Consider the following 18041-nt stretch of genomic DNA (forward strand, 5'->3'; position numbering starts at 1 on the left):
TTTTTGAAGTTAGAGTAGAGAATTAAATTTGACCTATCAGAGGTATGATGATGCAGTGCTTGAAAAGGTGCTGGATTGCTGCCTTAAAGGTCATAGTTCCTAAAACCTGGTACTAGCACTGCATACCGCTCATAGGCAAGGCACTTTACTCTGCTTGCCACAGCCATCTTAACTGAAAATAGATGCTACTCTCATTTCAATAGAGAATTATTAACATTTCAAACAAATATGTAAGTTTGTGGACCTTTCCAATGCATATTAGGATGAAAAAGATGGATAAAAACTATGAAAAAAGAAAGATTTGACACAAATTTACTCTAGATGATGATGAGACTATTAAGAATTTGAGAAGTCTCTTTCAAGGCCCACAACTCAAAAACTCTCTCATTCTTACAAATGATTGAATAATCTATGTAGATGAATATTTACAATAGATAAACAGTTATGTCAAGCTCAGCTTTAAATAGTTCACAATATACATACATATATGTATGTACACACACACACATACATATTCTGCTGGTGTAGCAAAAGAATACATTCATATTGCCTTTCTGATAAGAAATATCTTACTAAAAATTAGGATCTGTGTTGCAAACAATGTTTTCTATAACTAAATTAATATAATATTGCCATCATTTTGACTGTCCATGTCTCAAAGAATAAGTTGCTTTAACATGTTTAATGTAATGAGTCAAAAACTGTAAAAGGATGATACTAAATTATGGTACTCTCCTTTGCAGTCATTCTCTCATCGCAACTGCATCTCATGTGAAAAGCTTGAGTAGAAATAACTAACAAATACTCCCCACCCAACTCTCATTACTAATCTAATTTTTAAATGTAGTTAATTGAAACTGGGATCATTTAGTAATTAAGGCATCAGATTGTGAAAGAGAAGAAACAATTTATCTTAGAGTAATATATATTAACTATACAACCAGCCAACATTATCTTTTCTGTTTTCCAGGGTCAGAATATTTCAATTTCTAAAATTTATTGTTGGTTAGTTTCCCACAAGTCTTTATATCAGACACAGGCAACCTTTTTCAAGAAGAATGCCACATGAGACATGACTTAAATCATCAGGTGGGCTGCACTACTAGGAAACTCCTATGGGCTGCATACTGCAGGTGGCCCGTGACTGCTTTATAAGCTAACAATATTTTAAACAGCTGTTATATATGAAATGAAAGCATAGAGGACCAAGCTGATAGAATACCAGACAGCTGGACAAGAGCCTGCTAATATCACTGGGTTTGTGTTTAGTCCAGTGTAACTAGTTGATAACATATACCACAAAGTAGGAATGACTTTCTACAGCAAGTAATAAAAGCACAAAATTAAAAACTAATGAGTGCTTTACAGTTTGTAGTATTGAGGTCAATACCATCATAAACTAAATCAAAACACATTTCTTATCCATTCAATGAAACAAAGTTTTTTTGGAAGGTCGTACCACATACATCAATTCAATGAAATCAAAATATTAAATACATTTAAATACATATCATTCCCAAGCTTGCTGGAGGCCCCAAAAATTTAAGCTTTAAAGATCCTAAAACAGTGGAGTGAGAAATATATTAGGCATTTGACTAGGAACTGGAACTGAATGAGAATTTAGAAATCTAATTTTATTTTATAGACATTTTCAACAGTTTATTAGTCAATATTTTGTTACACAGATTACATTATTTCCTTTAAAATAAACTTAGGCATATTCCCCTATTTTCACACAGACCTGGACATGTTTCAAACAATTGTGAATTTTTTTACTTTTTTAATACTAGACATAAGACACATACCTGATAATCAAGGTATTTGATGACAGGTTGACTGTTAATTAAAGCCAGCTCTGCCTTTATTGAAATAAATTAAAATACCATTAAAACAGGTACAGCCATTTCTTATGAAAAAGTTTAGACTAAATAAGTGATAAAAATCCAGGAGTTACATCAAAAGATTTTTCTATTTCAATCCTAACCAAAGGAAGTATGTAAAAAAAAATGACACCTGAAAATAACTGCAGAATATATTGATGGAAATACTCGACAAAAGCTGAGTTTAATAGAGCCATCAGAATCTACTAATTCCAATCAGTGGTGGAGAAAAAGAAATGAAAATCAGTTTTGAATTTTTAATTGGAGTATATTTGTAAGAGAAATTTCAAAATCTTTCAAATAATAATAAATCAGTGAGGTAATACTGAAGTGTCGCAAATTCGTCCTAAACAGTCTAATAATTTAAACTGTAAGTTGGCATCCATATTAAGGCCCCTAAGGAGTTATTGTTTCATGAGTGAAATTCATAAATAATGGAAATGTATAAAATAAAAAGTGTGTATGTATATGAATGACTTCTTTACTCACCATTAACACTGCCCTCTAGCAAGATTTCTAAAATCTTAAACTTAACACCAAATGGGAATTACCAACTAACCTCCAGTAAATTATAAACATTTACTTCAATAATTCTGGTAATTTTTGTATGAAGCTCTTTGGTTTTTCAGAATGGTCGTAGGAATTCACAGAAGTATTATATAAATAACCCCAAGTAGCAAAAATAATCTTAAAAGTTTATGATAAATAAGGACAAATGGCTTCATTAAATTGCTGATTGCTTTAGGATATGATTGTAGCTTTATGTGAGGTATATTCAGTAAAAGTGAGTAGGAACTGGTCATTTTACTTGATTAATTTATACTATAGACATTGGTTGGATTTTCTTGAAGAATCATATAATTCCGAACTTAGTTGACTGAGTCAAAGTTGGTTTTGTATCAAAACCTTTGGCCAGTTTTTAATGGAGACTTTGAAGCAAAAAACAAAAAAAAAAAACATTCAAACAACATACAAGTAACAAAAAAAAAAAAATTACACCAGATAAACAACAACAAATGTTCTTTGGCAGGTAAGACTAGAACCAGACTAGGAGTTTGTTCTCTCCTAAACCTGTATTGTTCTTCCATAAATTTGACATTTAGAACCATAACAGCGACAAGTCTGGTTTAATGTCTGCTTGATCAAAGTTATGATATGAGAATGGTTGTGACTGAGTTTCACTGGAGGAACAGAAAAATGGTTCAGGTTTTATAGACATTCCAGAACCAGCAGAAACACCTGTACCAGTGCTGGTGATTCCAACACTGGCAGCACCAGCAGGGTCGTAAAAACTAGACTCCAGTGAGGATTGGTTATTATTGAAACATGAAGAGAAATCTGATTTGGCAAATGTATCTCCTTGACCAAAATGTGTGAGAGCTTGGTGATAATGGTCATGAATAGAAGATAAATTAGGTTTAATATCTACTATTTCAGAGTTGTTGGAAGTTCTTGACGATAACAAACAAGACTTTTGAGAAGTATTTTGTGTACTGAGAAAACCATTAAACTGCATAAATGACTGGTCTCCATTATTATCACATTCAAAGAGATTAGTATCAGGGAGGGATTGTAGAAAGCCAAAGAATGAATTTGAACCTGTTGGATCAGTTTTTATATCCAGCGTATTAGGAGCAAATGATTTCATGTAACCAAATTGTTTGTCAGTTGTGTGATTTCTTATATTATTATAATATGGGTTGGGTTGGATGTTTGGCTCAAGAGATGGACAGATGGATAAATTTGGTTTGACATCAAGTTCATGTTGATTATTATAGCTCACAGATAAAGGTAAACAAGGTTTTGTATCAGCTTCATGACCAAATCCATGGCCATCTTTACAGGACACATCACACTGTTTACATCCATACAGTTGATCTTTGTTATGCAATTTGTTGTTGCCACTGTATGAACAAGATTGATTTTTGGTGCTACTTAAAGAAATATTTTGAGATTTCTTCAAATTTTCATTTTGTCCATTAAAAGAACTTATCATACCAGAACTTTTTTCATCTTTTATGTTATTTGAAGTTTTACAATTTTCACATCCATACTTAAATTCTCCATTATGTGTTTTATTATTAATTAACGCACAAGAACTATGGACATGATCAGTACCAGAATTGGAAGTTATGTCAGGTTTAATGTAAATCTGACTATTTAAACTTGGAGGTTTGGATTCAGTTAAACTATTTGTGTGACTTGAATTCTTGCAGCGTTCACAATCAAATGTCTGTTGCGAAGAAAGAGGTGGATGGTTAATGTAGGTACAAGTTTGGTTCCGGTTGATGTCAGAAGTAGAACACATAGACATTGTTGGGATGTTGGTAACATTTGTCAAACTGTTATAAGAATTTGAAAAAGGGATGCAATAATTATCACCATTCAGATGGCACATGTGTATTACAGACTTCTCACAGAGTCCACACTGAGTAGTTTTTTCTGTTGTATGTCCATGCAAACCTGTATTCATGTAAACAACGTTTTGATTGTCACATGCTGACGACGTTGACACAAAAGTGTCAATACCCTCCAGCGATCTTTGAAAATGCCGTTGTAGTTGACATGTTCGAGAAATAGATTTGTCAAAGTTGTTGCAATCAAATGTTTTGTTTTCATTTTGCAGCAACAGCTGTGTGTAATGTCCTGATGAGGTTGGCATATTACAATGAAGGTTATTGTGATGATTAGCAACAGATACAGGTAGTTCTGGCTTCATGTCCATACTTTGGTTTGTACCCACACCACATGACTTTTCAGTAGACTGGTTGCCAAGGTAACCATTCAACTTGCTTCCATTGTTACACTGATCATAACTCATTGATAAATTACTTGAAGAGACACGTTTACAGCAGAGGCTGCCACTTGAAGACTGGTATGGATGTTGCTGGTAGCTAGTACTGCAACAGGACGGTTTGGAATAAACATCAACAGTTTCTGTTTTGCAAAGGGCTGGGAAAAGAGAGTTATCAGCATCTCGATGATGGTGATGTTGTGTTTTTATGTGGCAATTTAAATCTTGAGGTTGATTGAATGACTTACTACAACCACTGCATTCTCTGCCACTGTTGTGGATACTATTACAGGTGTCCCCATTGGGCACTGTTGAATGTGTTCGCATATGGACGGTCAGATTACCCGATCGAGAAAAGGTCTTGCGACAGTGACAGCACTCAAATTTCTTTTCTCCTGTGTGAGTGCGTATATGTACACGCAAGCTGTCAGAGCGAGAGAAAGTTTTTTTGCAGAATTTACAACAGAAAGGTCTCTCACCGGTGTGAATACGCGTGTGAACAGTGAGAGTACTGGAGTCAGAGAATCTCTTCTTACAATAACTGCACTCATAAGGTTTCTCTCGAGTATGAGTGCGAATGTGACGTGTTAGATGACCAGAATGATTGAAGGTTTTCTTGCAGTATTTACATTCGGTCATCATTTTGAAAAGTTACTCTCAGAGTTGACAATAAAGCTGTTGCTATAATTTGATTGTTGGTGAATGTGAGGTGGGTGGAAAACCACTTGAAAATATACAGATGGACAGCATGAGTGGGAAGTTTTACATTTTGACAAAAATGAAAGTGTGCTCACAGAATTTTCAATGAAAGGATTAAATAAATAAATAAATAGATGCCACCAGTTGCAGCTCATTAAGAAACTTTTCTTTATGCAGCAGTGATGTGTAAATATACATATAAAAAAAGGAATAAAATGGAATGGGTTAAAGAAGGCAAACTTTGCCAAGTGTTAGAATAGATACCAGTTGTCAGTATAGGGAATACTTCTGAAAACCACAGTCTGGATGAAACAGAATGCATATTAGCTGCCACATTATACCACTGGAATGGTAAGATGGCAAATTCCAGAATACGAAGTTCTTTCATGAAGTAGTATAAATTTTCAATTTCTTGGAGAAATCATTTAACTATGATGAAATATCAAAGTCACCTAAAAAAAAATCCAATAAAATTAAATTAATAATTTTAATGAAAGCTTGCATGAAAACAATTTCAAAAATTCAATAAATTAATTCAAGTACATTACAATATATAATTTATTTCATTAATCTCCCAGTACTCCCCACCTCCCAGTTGGGGTTTTTTTTTTGTCTTGCAATTACTAGGGACCTTGTCATTGCTGGTGCCATGTAAAAAGTATTGGTGCCGCTGCCACATTAAAAGCACTGGTGCTGGAGCCACATGAAAAGTACTGGTGATGGTATCATGTGAAAAGTGCTGGTGCCACATAAAAAGCATCCAGTACAGTCTGTAAAATGGTTGGCATTAGGAAGGGCATCAAGCAGTAGAAACTATGCCAAAACAGACAATGGAACCTAGTTTCAGTTCCTGTCCTTGCCAGCTCTTGTCAAACCATCCAACCCATACTAGCATGGAAAACAGATGCTAAATGATGAAGAATCTATTTAGTTGATAAAACAATCATTTTAATTTTCTAATGCTACAAATAAGAAAATTTAATATTCATATTTTATGATTTCAAAAATTTTTATACATACATTTTTGGCAAAAATTGAAGAAATTGCTATAAAAATTATCTTGCATTTTCAAGGCAATGTCCATTTTCCAGCATGGAAAACATGTTAAATGATGAAGTAGAGCTTAAGTTTCTTAGTCACTTGCATAGTTAACCAGGTAATACAGGGAGGTGTCATACACAATGACTTGTATAGCAATATCATCAACAACCACAAGAGCAAAGGAGGAACTCTAAAGAGAAGCAACTACAGAGGTATCAAACTGATAAGCCAAGTCATGAAAGTTCTTAGCTACGTGTAAACCACTCTAACTAGTATTTGTTTGATTTGAAGAAGATCTTTCACAGAGTATCATGCTCTATAGTCTTAGGAATAGATGGCTGGCTTGTGAGAGACGAAGTCATGTACAGACATACTTTGAGCAAAGTGGGAAATAAGTTGAGTGAAGAAATTAGTGTGCAAGTAGGGGTTCAAAGTTCAGTTCTTAGCCCCTTCCTGTTTATTATAGTTCTCCAAACTATAATATGGAGTCCATGAGAACTTTTATATACTAATTGGTCTCATCCTTATAGCAGAGTTTAGGATAGGTAGAAAAGAGGCCGCCGTAAAACTTGGCAAAGACTAAAGTCTTAGGAAATAGGAGAGAAGACAGGGCCCTGCTGCCATGAGAGAAATGGTATACTGCTCAAAGTTCAGATTAGGAGTAGTTATGAATTCCAGACAATGTACATAAAAAGAAGCAAGAGGTGAAGTGGGATCACAGGTAGGCTGACAAAGAAAACCTTATATATGGCAAATATAGAGGAATAGTTAGCAGTTAAAGCATTAGTAAAAATATTATTTCTGTTGCTCAGAAGGTTCCATAAAAGGAGTTGACAACCTCTGTGACTTAGATGATCTAACCAACAGTGGAGTAGGTTGCTCAGAAAGTATAGTAACTAGAATAAGTTGGCAACAAAGGGATTTTCTCTTCAAGTAAAAGATAGATTGCATGATGCCTCTGTATAAAATGCAATGATGCATGATAGTGAGACACAGGTAATGAATGCAGAGGATGTGTGAAGACTGCAAAGAAACGAAGCAAGCAGGCTCTGCTGGATATGTAACATTAGTGTGTGTGAATGAGAAATCACATACATTGAAAGAGAAATCGGTATAAGAGTAATCAGATGTGGTGTGCAAGAGACTGTACTGCTTCAGGCACATGATGTGTATGGAAGATGGAAGTTGGGTAAAGAAGTAAAAAGGAGTTCCATGAGGAAGGAAACAGGAAGAGAGGAAGATAAAGGGTGAAAGTCGATCTCAGGATGTTGGACCTCATGAAGGAGATGAGAGGAGTATCACAAATAGTAAGACACTTTTTTAAGAAGAAACATTAACCCAATACAAGCATAGACAGGTTTGTGTAAAAAGATGATGATAGCAATGACTTAAATAAGAACAGAGTCCTATGTCTTCCTCAGTACTCAACCAACTCATCTCATTTCTCTTCACATCATTGGCTCAATTCACTGTTTATCTTCCTCTCTTGTAGTGATACTCTGCTCACCCACTGAATCATTTTTATTTCTGTCCCTTCCAGGTTCCTCTGCTGCTCCATGCTCATTACCTATGCCTTACTTCCAAAATCATAGCACTTCTCACACGTGCAGCATACACCTTTCCCTTCAGTCTTATTGATACTCCCCTCCTCACTAGCATGCCATTCAGTTCCCAGAACTCCACACTCTAGCTAACATCACCACATCCAATCCACCTTTTCCGTTCAACATGTCTCCTAAGTATCAAAATGTTTTCAGACTCTCCATTTCCACACCATTTCCAAGATCCAACAAAACATTCCTTCTGTCTGCATCTCCTTTCATACATACCTTTCACTTCAGTGTAGCTGCTACATTATTTAATATCTATCTCATACAATGTATATATTTGATAATCCACCCAGAACATTCTGTACATTTGATGGAGTTTACTCCAACAGCCATTCTCACAAAACCATTTCTCTCTTCTCTCCACCTCACCACATGCTTTACCACTTGCCATCAATTTCCAATATTCTTCTTCATAACTTTTGTCCTCCATACATTTCTACTGATTCATCTCCTTTAATCCATCAATAATCTCTGCAATTAACATTAGACCATCTGCATACAATATCTCCCCATGGTAACCTTCTTCTATGCTTTGCATCATCATCTCCATCACAACAACAAATAATAATAGAATTAACATAACCTTTGATGCCCTCAACCCTCACTTTAAAATCACCACTATTCCTACGCTCTGTTCTTATAATTCTATGTGCTCTCTCATTACAAGGATCACTACTCTATAAACAGCCATTCCTTTATTCCTAACTCTTTCAATGTCCTTATTTCTAATTCACATAGAACCCTCTCAAAAACTTTCTTCAGATCAACAAATCCAAGAAACAATATTGGAATATTGGATGTGTGAATACTTATAATCCCCAAATAGACATTATCAACAGTTATTCATCAAGTATTTTTTACCAGGATAAAGAAAAGATTTGCTTTTGAGTGACACATGAAAAGCATTCGACAGATTTTTGTATCATCGTTTAAAGGTATTTAAATTAGGAGAGTATAAAAATTCACCCTTTGAAATTATCAAATTATGATTTATTTGTCACTGGTTTTATACTTGTTTAGATAAATCCACATTTTTTGGCTTTCTCTCACCTATGTCTCTAGTAATATGTTCTAAGTTCACCTGTGGTTTTCTCACCTTATTTATATATTAAAAACAATTTTCATTGAGCATATTCATAATATCATCTTTCTAAATTTTCTAAAACAAACCATTTTCCTAGATTATCAAGACTTTAGATTCTCATTACATAAACTGAAAATCATACCTAACACTTTTCAACTTTAACTTTTGGAAACCACTAAAAATTCATTGTTTTACTGATATACCTTTTGTACCAAGAAACCATTTATAACAACAGGAAGTTCCAAACTTCCACCAAGTAATATGCCATTTTTACATTATTCTTGATGAGAGCTCATCATGGTTTGTTCATGTTTTTTGAGCAGATATTACTTTGAAAAGTATTAATTCATTCTCAAACTGTCCATGCACCTATTACATTATTTTAACATCCACTTACCCATACTGGTGAGGGGTGGAAATGTCACGTAAAAATCAACTCATCTCTCATCTTAATCCTCTATCATCCTATTTGTGAGACCCAACAACACACAGAAAAACACTTCTTCCTAGGTTTTCTTTTGCTCAAGTAACTGTCAATATTATAACACTTTCTCATCCAGAAAGTGATGTTCCTTCATACCATGTATTTATAGCTGCATAGCTACTTTGTCTATACACATTCACTGATACTTTTAATGCCCACTTGCTCTCCTAGCCCACATACAAGTTTGCATTTCACATCAAATTCAGTTCTTTCAGTTTCCACCTTAACTTCCCAAGTTTCGCTACCATACAGCATCTCAATCCAATACAAGCTCCACAGAATCAACATTTAACATGAAGGAGAAACCTTTTTTGCCAACACAGGTAATATTTATCTGAACTATTTCCATTCATAACTAAAATGTTTTCATTACAATGACCTCCAGCACTTATTATGTTACTGAGATTACTACAGAAACTATTTGCTTAATCTATTAGACCAGAGGTGGGGAAACTGCAGTCTTCTGAAGCACTAAATTCAATCTAATGAAAGAAGTACAACATTTGAATGGAAAATCATTATCCTGAAATATATTTTTGTCGATTTAATTTCATTTAAACCATATCTTTTTCTTTAATTGTGAATCTTAGAAACACCTCCTATGTTTCTTTATCTTCAGTTGTACTTATGGTCAAATAAATTTAACTTTTTTCCCTTCAAAATATTGCCTTGTCAGCTGGCAGTCAACTTGAATACAGCCTTCTAGCATAAATATATCTGTATGAGGCTCTCTAAACAGTTCAAGAGATTCTTCTACTGTAAAATACTTCTGCACATATGAAGTCATACATCTGTCAATCTGCCAGATATCTCACTGCATTTTTTTATGAAGCTAATGTTTGCATTGTCTAGCAAGTTTCTACCAACCAACTTCCTAATATCAACCAGGAATCTTTAACTCTTTAGCATTTAAGTTGGCCATATCTAGACTAAATAGTCTACCTGTTTTATGTTTAAACTGACCAGCTCCAACTTCTTACACCTAACCTACAATGTCATTCTACTAATATACAATCACATCATTGAAATCTCGAAGCTACAAGATAATGCACGATCAACTGAGAACAATGTAGTCCCACCTCTCTCTCTCTCTCTCTGCCCTATCAAACATTTCCTCTACATCACATCTCTTCTCTATCTATGAGACTACTCAGCTGCTGTAATCACCTAATAGCCAAATAGGTACATTACATTCCCTCCCAGAATTACTTCCATTTCTCATTATCATCCTTGCCCACACTATTTCCACCATTCACCTCTTTTTCTGCCTTCAGCCATTGCTCTCCTCTGCTATACTTCATTCTTAACACCACTCTCAATGCCTTCTCACATCTACATCTGCATCCCACCTACCATAGCCCCCTGAGCCACTGCTATATTTCTCCCCATCACTTGCTACACTCAGTTCTATTCCCATCTATCTCCATCTCCCTTTTGCGAGCATTTGTATTTTGAGATGCTCCAGCAGCCTATCACGTCTATCTTCTTTCCAGTGTTCCAACTATTCAGCCTTGTCACTAGCCACCTAGGCTTGTTCTTCCATCACACTCTAGCCTTTCAACACTTCACATAGAACCATCACCCCCTCTCAAATATTAATTCATCCCATATAGTCAAGGAGGCTTTTCTCTTCTGCCCCCTCTTTTTTTCTTGTTCCTGTTCCTTTCTTTTCTTGTAAGTTACTTGGCAACTTCACTAGTTCTGGTGGGACAAAAAAAGTACCCAGTACATTCTGTGAAATAGTTGGCATTAGGAAGGGCATCCAGTAGTAGAAACCATGCTAAAACTGACATTCAGGATCAATACAGCCTCATATAAATAATATCAAACACACATACACAAGGTATGTGTTTTGCCAGTTCATGGGCAGGCTGTGATTTGTAAGAGTAAGAGAATATATTCTCGTTAATTTGTCTGGTGTTAAAACACCTGGAAGTCATAGGCAAGCAAGATAACTCACATCAAGTCCCGAGGCAGGAGTGCTAGGCATTAATATTTCGTCATTTTTGTGACTTCATATGATGCAATGTTCTATGCAGCTGAAATCCAAGAGATCCAATCAATGAAATTATTTCATGAGTATATAAACCATAAAATGTCAGGAGGTATGAGAGGTGAATATACATATTTAATTAATCACTTGTTGCCACACAAAAGCACCTGTGTGGTGCCATGTAAAAGCACCCAGCACACTCTGTAAAGTGGTTGGTGTTAGAAAGGGCATCCAGCCATAGAAACCATGTCAAATCAGACTGGAGTCTGGTGCAGCTCCCCAGCTCTGGTCAAACTGTTTAACCCATGCCAGCATGGACAGCAGACATTAAATGATGATTACTATCCTTCGGATTACAGCCATTTCACAGCCTTCTTCTTGTAATAATGATTTTAGTGTATCATAATATATTTTACATGTTTGCACTAATATACATGCCATGCATTGTACAATACAATTGTATGTTTACAAATTAATGCAGATAAAGAAAGCAAACTCATCAGAGCATCATGGTTACATTGATGCTTCAACTCTGCGCTGAAGCATACATATGTGTGTGTGGTGGGGTGTAAGTATCTGTGCCTTCTTGTCTTGACAAGAATAATGAATAATCATTGTAAATGAATATCATTCATTACCAATATTCTGCAAAAATGTGCCTGGGCATGGGGAAATATTGCTTTGCTCAGAAGCAAGCAAAGACTGGCAACAGGAAGGGCATCTGACCATAGTTAATCTGCTTCAATAAACTCTGTCTGAATCATGCAAGCATGAAAAGTGGATGTTAAAACCATGATTGTTGTTTGTGTCTGTGTACATACGTATGTACATACATAAAACTCATGTCAGCATGGAATATGAGCATTAAATGATGATAATTAGGCAGACAAACTGAGAGAGATACACGCATGTGTGTGTGTGTGCATGCGTGTTTTTCTCCTTTACTTGACATCACATGTTAATTATAGATAAGATGACACCATCATACAAATGGTGTTGTATATTTGCAATCTTCTGTGAAAATGTGTCCAGTTTAGGGGAAAATATTACCATGCTTGGAAATAAGTCAAGTTGACAAAAGGAAGAGCATCTAGCCATAGAAAAATCTACTGCACCAAATTTCATCTAACCCATGCAAGAGTGAGAAAAAAGTTACTAATGTGACAGTGATGACACATCACAAATTTTACAGTTTATTTGTGAAATTTAAGTATTACCACCAAAGAACCAAATACTAAATTCCTTACAATGGTAACACAAGTGCTTGTACACATACAAACATTAGTGTACACAGACACACAAGCATAATCTGTGTACATATATACACACACATAGACAATCAGTGTGTACATACACCCATATGCACACCCAAATACAGTCAATGCTATTTCACACATATACACAAATATAATTAGAGTCCGTCCACATACACACTAATATAACCAATGTCCCAACATATACACAAACAGAATTATTGTATCACACACACACACACTCTCTCTAACAGCTGAGCCTTTTAATTAAATCCAAGAATTACAATATTCCACAGTAGAGTAATTAAAGCTTTCTGTAGAAGCCAAATGATCAAGCTGATATTATTGTTTAATCCTAGTTCAGCTCTTATTGAGTACATTACATAAACCAATTATTGTCCATTTCAAGACAATGGGTTGCAATTCACATAAAGCTACCTTCATTGGTTCATGTAGGTATGTTATGGAACTATCAACTCAAAAGGTTTTCAATTCCAATCTACTGCAGGTATTTTATTAATTACATACAAAGTTAGTGCCTAAGATAAAGCAGCACCTAGAAATGCATTTGATTCCTATCTACTGTAAACCAGGAAACCAAAAGAAATGATTGATTAACCTCAAGGACATATTTACAATTGTTTATTAGTTAACATGAAACACAACCACAGCAGTTGATTCATCTGAAAATAATCATTATGTTTTGATAGGATGTGGAAACATTTTCAGAAATCACTTGATCTGATTCAACCACAAAATTTAAACTATACAATTCTTTCAGGGCTGTAATGAGTATAAAATAAGCAATTGATAGTTTAGGTCAATTAGGGAGCATATGAATTTATTCAGTAGCCATCAGGAAACAACTTTTTTCAGCAAAAGATTCCTGCTGAAATACTAAACATTTCTTCTTCCTTTTGGCACACTAATTTATTTCATATTTGAACCGTCAGGAATATTATTTAACTCTCTAATTTACCATCTAAAACAAATTGAATTTTACAACAAACAATTTATATTGGGATACCTACAATTATGCATATATGCAATCACATTATATTGTATATACATCAGAGAGATAATTATACATATACAGGTTTATATATATATTCTACACATACCCACTTTTACCTTTTGTTTTTTAAGGGGTTAGTCAGAGGAAAAAGGGGAAACACTTGACCCATTCTTTAGAATTTCCAAAACTGGTGGGAATTATCCTCATACCAGACACTTCACTCATTCAGATGCTTACAAAAGACTGGATCCTACTAAAAGTACTCTGATGATAGGTGGTATTGTTAAATCGATTGTCTATCATTCAAGAACATGAATATATATATATATGCAGGAATTCAAGACGGGATGCCCCAGGGAGCTCCTCTATGCTGACAGACAATAACACAGGAATTCAAGACAGGATGCCCCTGGGAGCTCCTCTATGCTGATGATCTTGCCCTAATTGCTGAATCACTATCAGAACTAGAGAAGTTTCAGGTGTGGAAGCAAGGACTAGAATCAAAGGGCCTTAGAGTCAACTAGCTAAAACCAAAGTCCTAATAAGCAGAAAGGTAGACAAAACACAAACCCCTTCAGGTAGATGGCCCTGCTCAATCTGTAGAAAAGGCGTAGGTAGAAACTCCATAAGATGTACCCAGTGTAAGCTATGGACACATAAGAGGTGCAGCAATATCAAAGGAAGGCTAACTAGCAAGATAGTTTTTGTATGTGGCAAAAATAATAAGAATAAACATATCTGCGATAACAAAATCGATAGTATGTACGTAAATATACAAGTATGCTTAAAACTCTATGAATATAACTTTTCGGGGATAAACTTGCTGACCCAACTAGAGAAGGAGAAAGAGTGTAAACAACTGGCGTTGCCCATAATAAAGCAAGTCTTTCTAGGGACGAAATTAGTGTAATATTAGCGTCCTGAAAATCAATTATAAAATTTAACAATAAGCTATGGATTTGTAAGGATACTCCGGAGGCTTTCGACGTTCCTATGGGAAGTTCAGATTCAGCTCAAACAGCTGATATACATATAGTCATATATATATAGTTTTAGGGAAAAGAACCAAGGTTCGTGAACTCATCGATGAAAATCCACTGTCACATATAGAAAAATTAATAAGTAAAAGCACAATAAATATTACTATAGGTAAGAGAATATCTTTACATTCATCTAATATAGAGATCTTCGAAAAGCATGCACCTTATTACAATAAAGCCCTTCACAAGGTGGGATATACTAATGATATAAAATTTTTTAATAATCCGAAGTATAATTATAATTTTATTAGTAATAATTATAATAGTAATGATCTTTTTGATAACCATAACCTTTATACTCATGATAATGTCTTCTTAGGTAATTATAATAAGAATAATAGGTATTATGAAAATAAATTACATAAACATAATTGTTATGGAAACAATAATAAAATTTAATTTTAATTTTTTTAATGATAATAATAAATTTGATAATATTAATAATAAATACAATATCTATAATAAGAACAAACTCTGGCTAATCATTCCATACAGCGTTCAAGTTAAAACTAACATTATTAAAGAAATTTTTAAAGTTATTGACATATTCCTTAGAGATAATAAAAAATATTATAATATATTTTCTACTAATAATTTTGGTGTAGGTTATTCTACTACTAATAATGTTGCGAATATTATCTCTTCTTTTAATAGATTTAAGTTAAATAAGTATTATAAATTTAATACTTATTCTAATAATAATAATAATGTAGACCAGGATATAATTAACTGTACATGTAGAGATAAGACTAAATGTAAATTTAATAATAAATGTAATTTGAAGGATATCGTGTATAAATGCATAGTGACTTTAATGAATGGGAATAAACATAATGGTTATAATTTAAATAAGATTTATATAGGATCGGCTTCTAATAAAATAAAATTACGAGTGGCTCAACATATGCACTTATTTAAGAATAGAAATTTGATTAATTCTACTGGCCTTAGTAAATATATTTGGGAACTTAAATCTAAAAATATTAACTACAATTTAAAATGGGAGATAGTTTGTAAGGCGAAATCTTATCGTATAGGTAATAATTTTTGTACTTTATGTAATAATGAATTTAAAGATATTATTTCATAATTATAATACTTTACTTAATTCTTTTGATGAACGAAAAATAAAATGTAGACATAAATTACTTTATTTATATAAAATTTTTAGCTAATTGTGATTTTTTAATATATATATATTTGTATGCGTGAGTGTTTAAGTGTGTGTGTGTGTGTGTGTGTGTGTGTGTATATATATATATATATATATATAATATATATATATATATGTGTGTGTGTGTGTGTGTATGTATGTATAAGTATGTTTATGTATGTGCATATATATGTATATGTATGGGTATATGTATATATATGAGTGTGTTTTAGCCTGTATGTGTTAGTATGTATATATATATATGTGTGTATGTATATATATATGTATATATATGTATATATGTATGTATATGTGTATGTATATATATATATGTATATAAATGTGTGTGTGTGTGTGTGTGTAAGTGTGCATTTGTTTATACTATTCCTTCTTTACTAAATGTAGTAGTTATAATTTATATTTATTAATTGTGTATTTATTGGTACGTTAATATTTTTGTGAGTTTAAGGATTTAATATTGTAATGACACTATGATTTTTATAAGATTAATAATATAAATATTTTAATTAATTAAATTAATAATAGCATTTTAGCTTATTTCATATATATTATTTAAGTTATGTTTCTTAGTCTTATTATTTAATATTCATAATTACTTAGAATTTAAAGTTCATTAAAATGTTTTACAATATAGCTAATTGTTTTATTTATGATGTAAGTTATATAAAGTTTAAATCTTTCATTCGTGATTTTATGAATAATTCTTTCATTCATGTTTTTGTATCTCTTTATTCTATTCTCTATCTTAACGTAGTATCTTTGCGTGACCTCTTTCTAATAAACACTCTAGTTCTGAGTTTAACGTCTAAGTTTTAGTTTGAACTGCAGCAGCGTAGCGATAAGTATCGTTTTTAACTTTGTTAAATGACTTTATATCATTGTTTGAAAAAAATATGTACTTTTATATTATTCAATTGATTTTTATTGATAATTCTAGTCAATACCTTTTTTTAACACTAAATTAATTAGTAGTAAGTGTATCATCTTAGACTAAACTAAGACTTCGATTAGATTAGGGTTGAATTTTTTCCATTAATACTATTTAATATTTCTTTTTATTTTATGGGATAAATAACTAGTCTTTTTATTTAATTTCTTTGATTATACAATATCGTTAATTGTTTTATTATGACTTAAGTTATACAAAGTTTAATCTTTCATACATAATAAAATTTTCATTCATATTTTTATATCTATTTATTCTATTCCTTTTATTTACGCAATATTTTCACGAGACTTCTTTTAAATAAACGTTTTAGTCTAAAATCTTCTAGTTTAAACTATTGCATCGTTTAGATATGTGCTACTTCTATCTTTATTATTTTAACCTGAAACTTCGTTCAAATTGTATTTTAAATGAAAAATTTGTTAAAGTTGGTTTTTGCATATAATATTCCTGTTAGCTTGTATTATAATGGACGTAGGGTTGATTATGGAATGTTTATAATTTTGATATTTTAAATAATATTTTTCTATCTTAATATAATAAATATTTTATATACATTCATTTGTTATTTATTGTTGGTTGATATATACATTCTTTTATTATTATTATTGTCGTATTTTAACCTGAAAATTAGCGATATTTTTTAATAGAATTGATTTTCGATAGTTTTAATTGATTTAAATTTTCTTTCTATTTGAAAATTGGTTATGAAACACGTGTAGTCGTTTTATTATCATTATCTTATGATATTTACTCTGTATTATATTATAATTATTTATTGTGCTTTTACTTATTAATTTTTCTATATGTGACAGTGGATTTTCATTGATGAGTTCATGAACCTTGGTTCTTTTCCCTAAAACTATATATATATATTTTATACTGTGAAACTTAATTTAATATTAATAAATTGAATTTTATTGAGTTTTTACCTGTAAATTTGGATTTTTATCCCTAATATTATTATCATTATATAGTCATATATATACAAACATATATATATATACATACATATATATATATATACA

The 18041-nt window shown here is 32.6% G+C and overlaps 1 protein-coding gene across 1 annotated transcript in view; it reads right to left on the reverse strand.

Moving 5' to 3' along the window:
* LOC128247920 (zinc finger protein 26-like) overlaps positions 1 to 18041 on the reverse strand; it is a 25662-nt gene that overhangs the window by 1482 nt on the left and 6139 nt on the right. The window contains exon 2 of the mRNA XM_052968364.1: positions 1 to 5825. This exon is cut by the window's left edge and continues 1482 nt beyond it. Coding sequence (XP_052824324.1) covers positions 2980 to 5316 — 2337 coding nt within the window. The 5' untranslated portion in view covers positions 5317 to 5825 and the 3' untranslated portion in view covers positions 1 to 2979. The remainder of the gene's footprint in view (positions 5826 to 18041) is intronic.

This window comes from Octopus bimaculoides, chromosome 5 (assembly GCF_001194135.2).
Source record: "Octopus bimaculoides isolate UCB-OBI-ISO-001 chromosome 5, ASM119413v2, whole genome shotgun sequence".
NCBI lineage: Eukaryota > Metazoa > Mollusca > Cephalopoda > Octopoda > Octopodidae > Octopus > Octopus bimaculoides.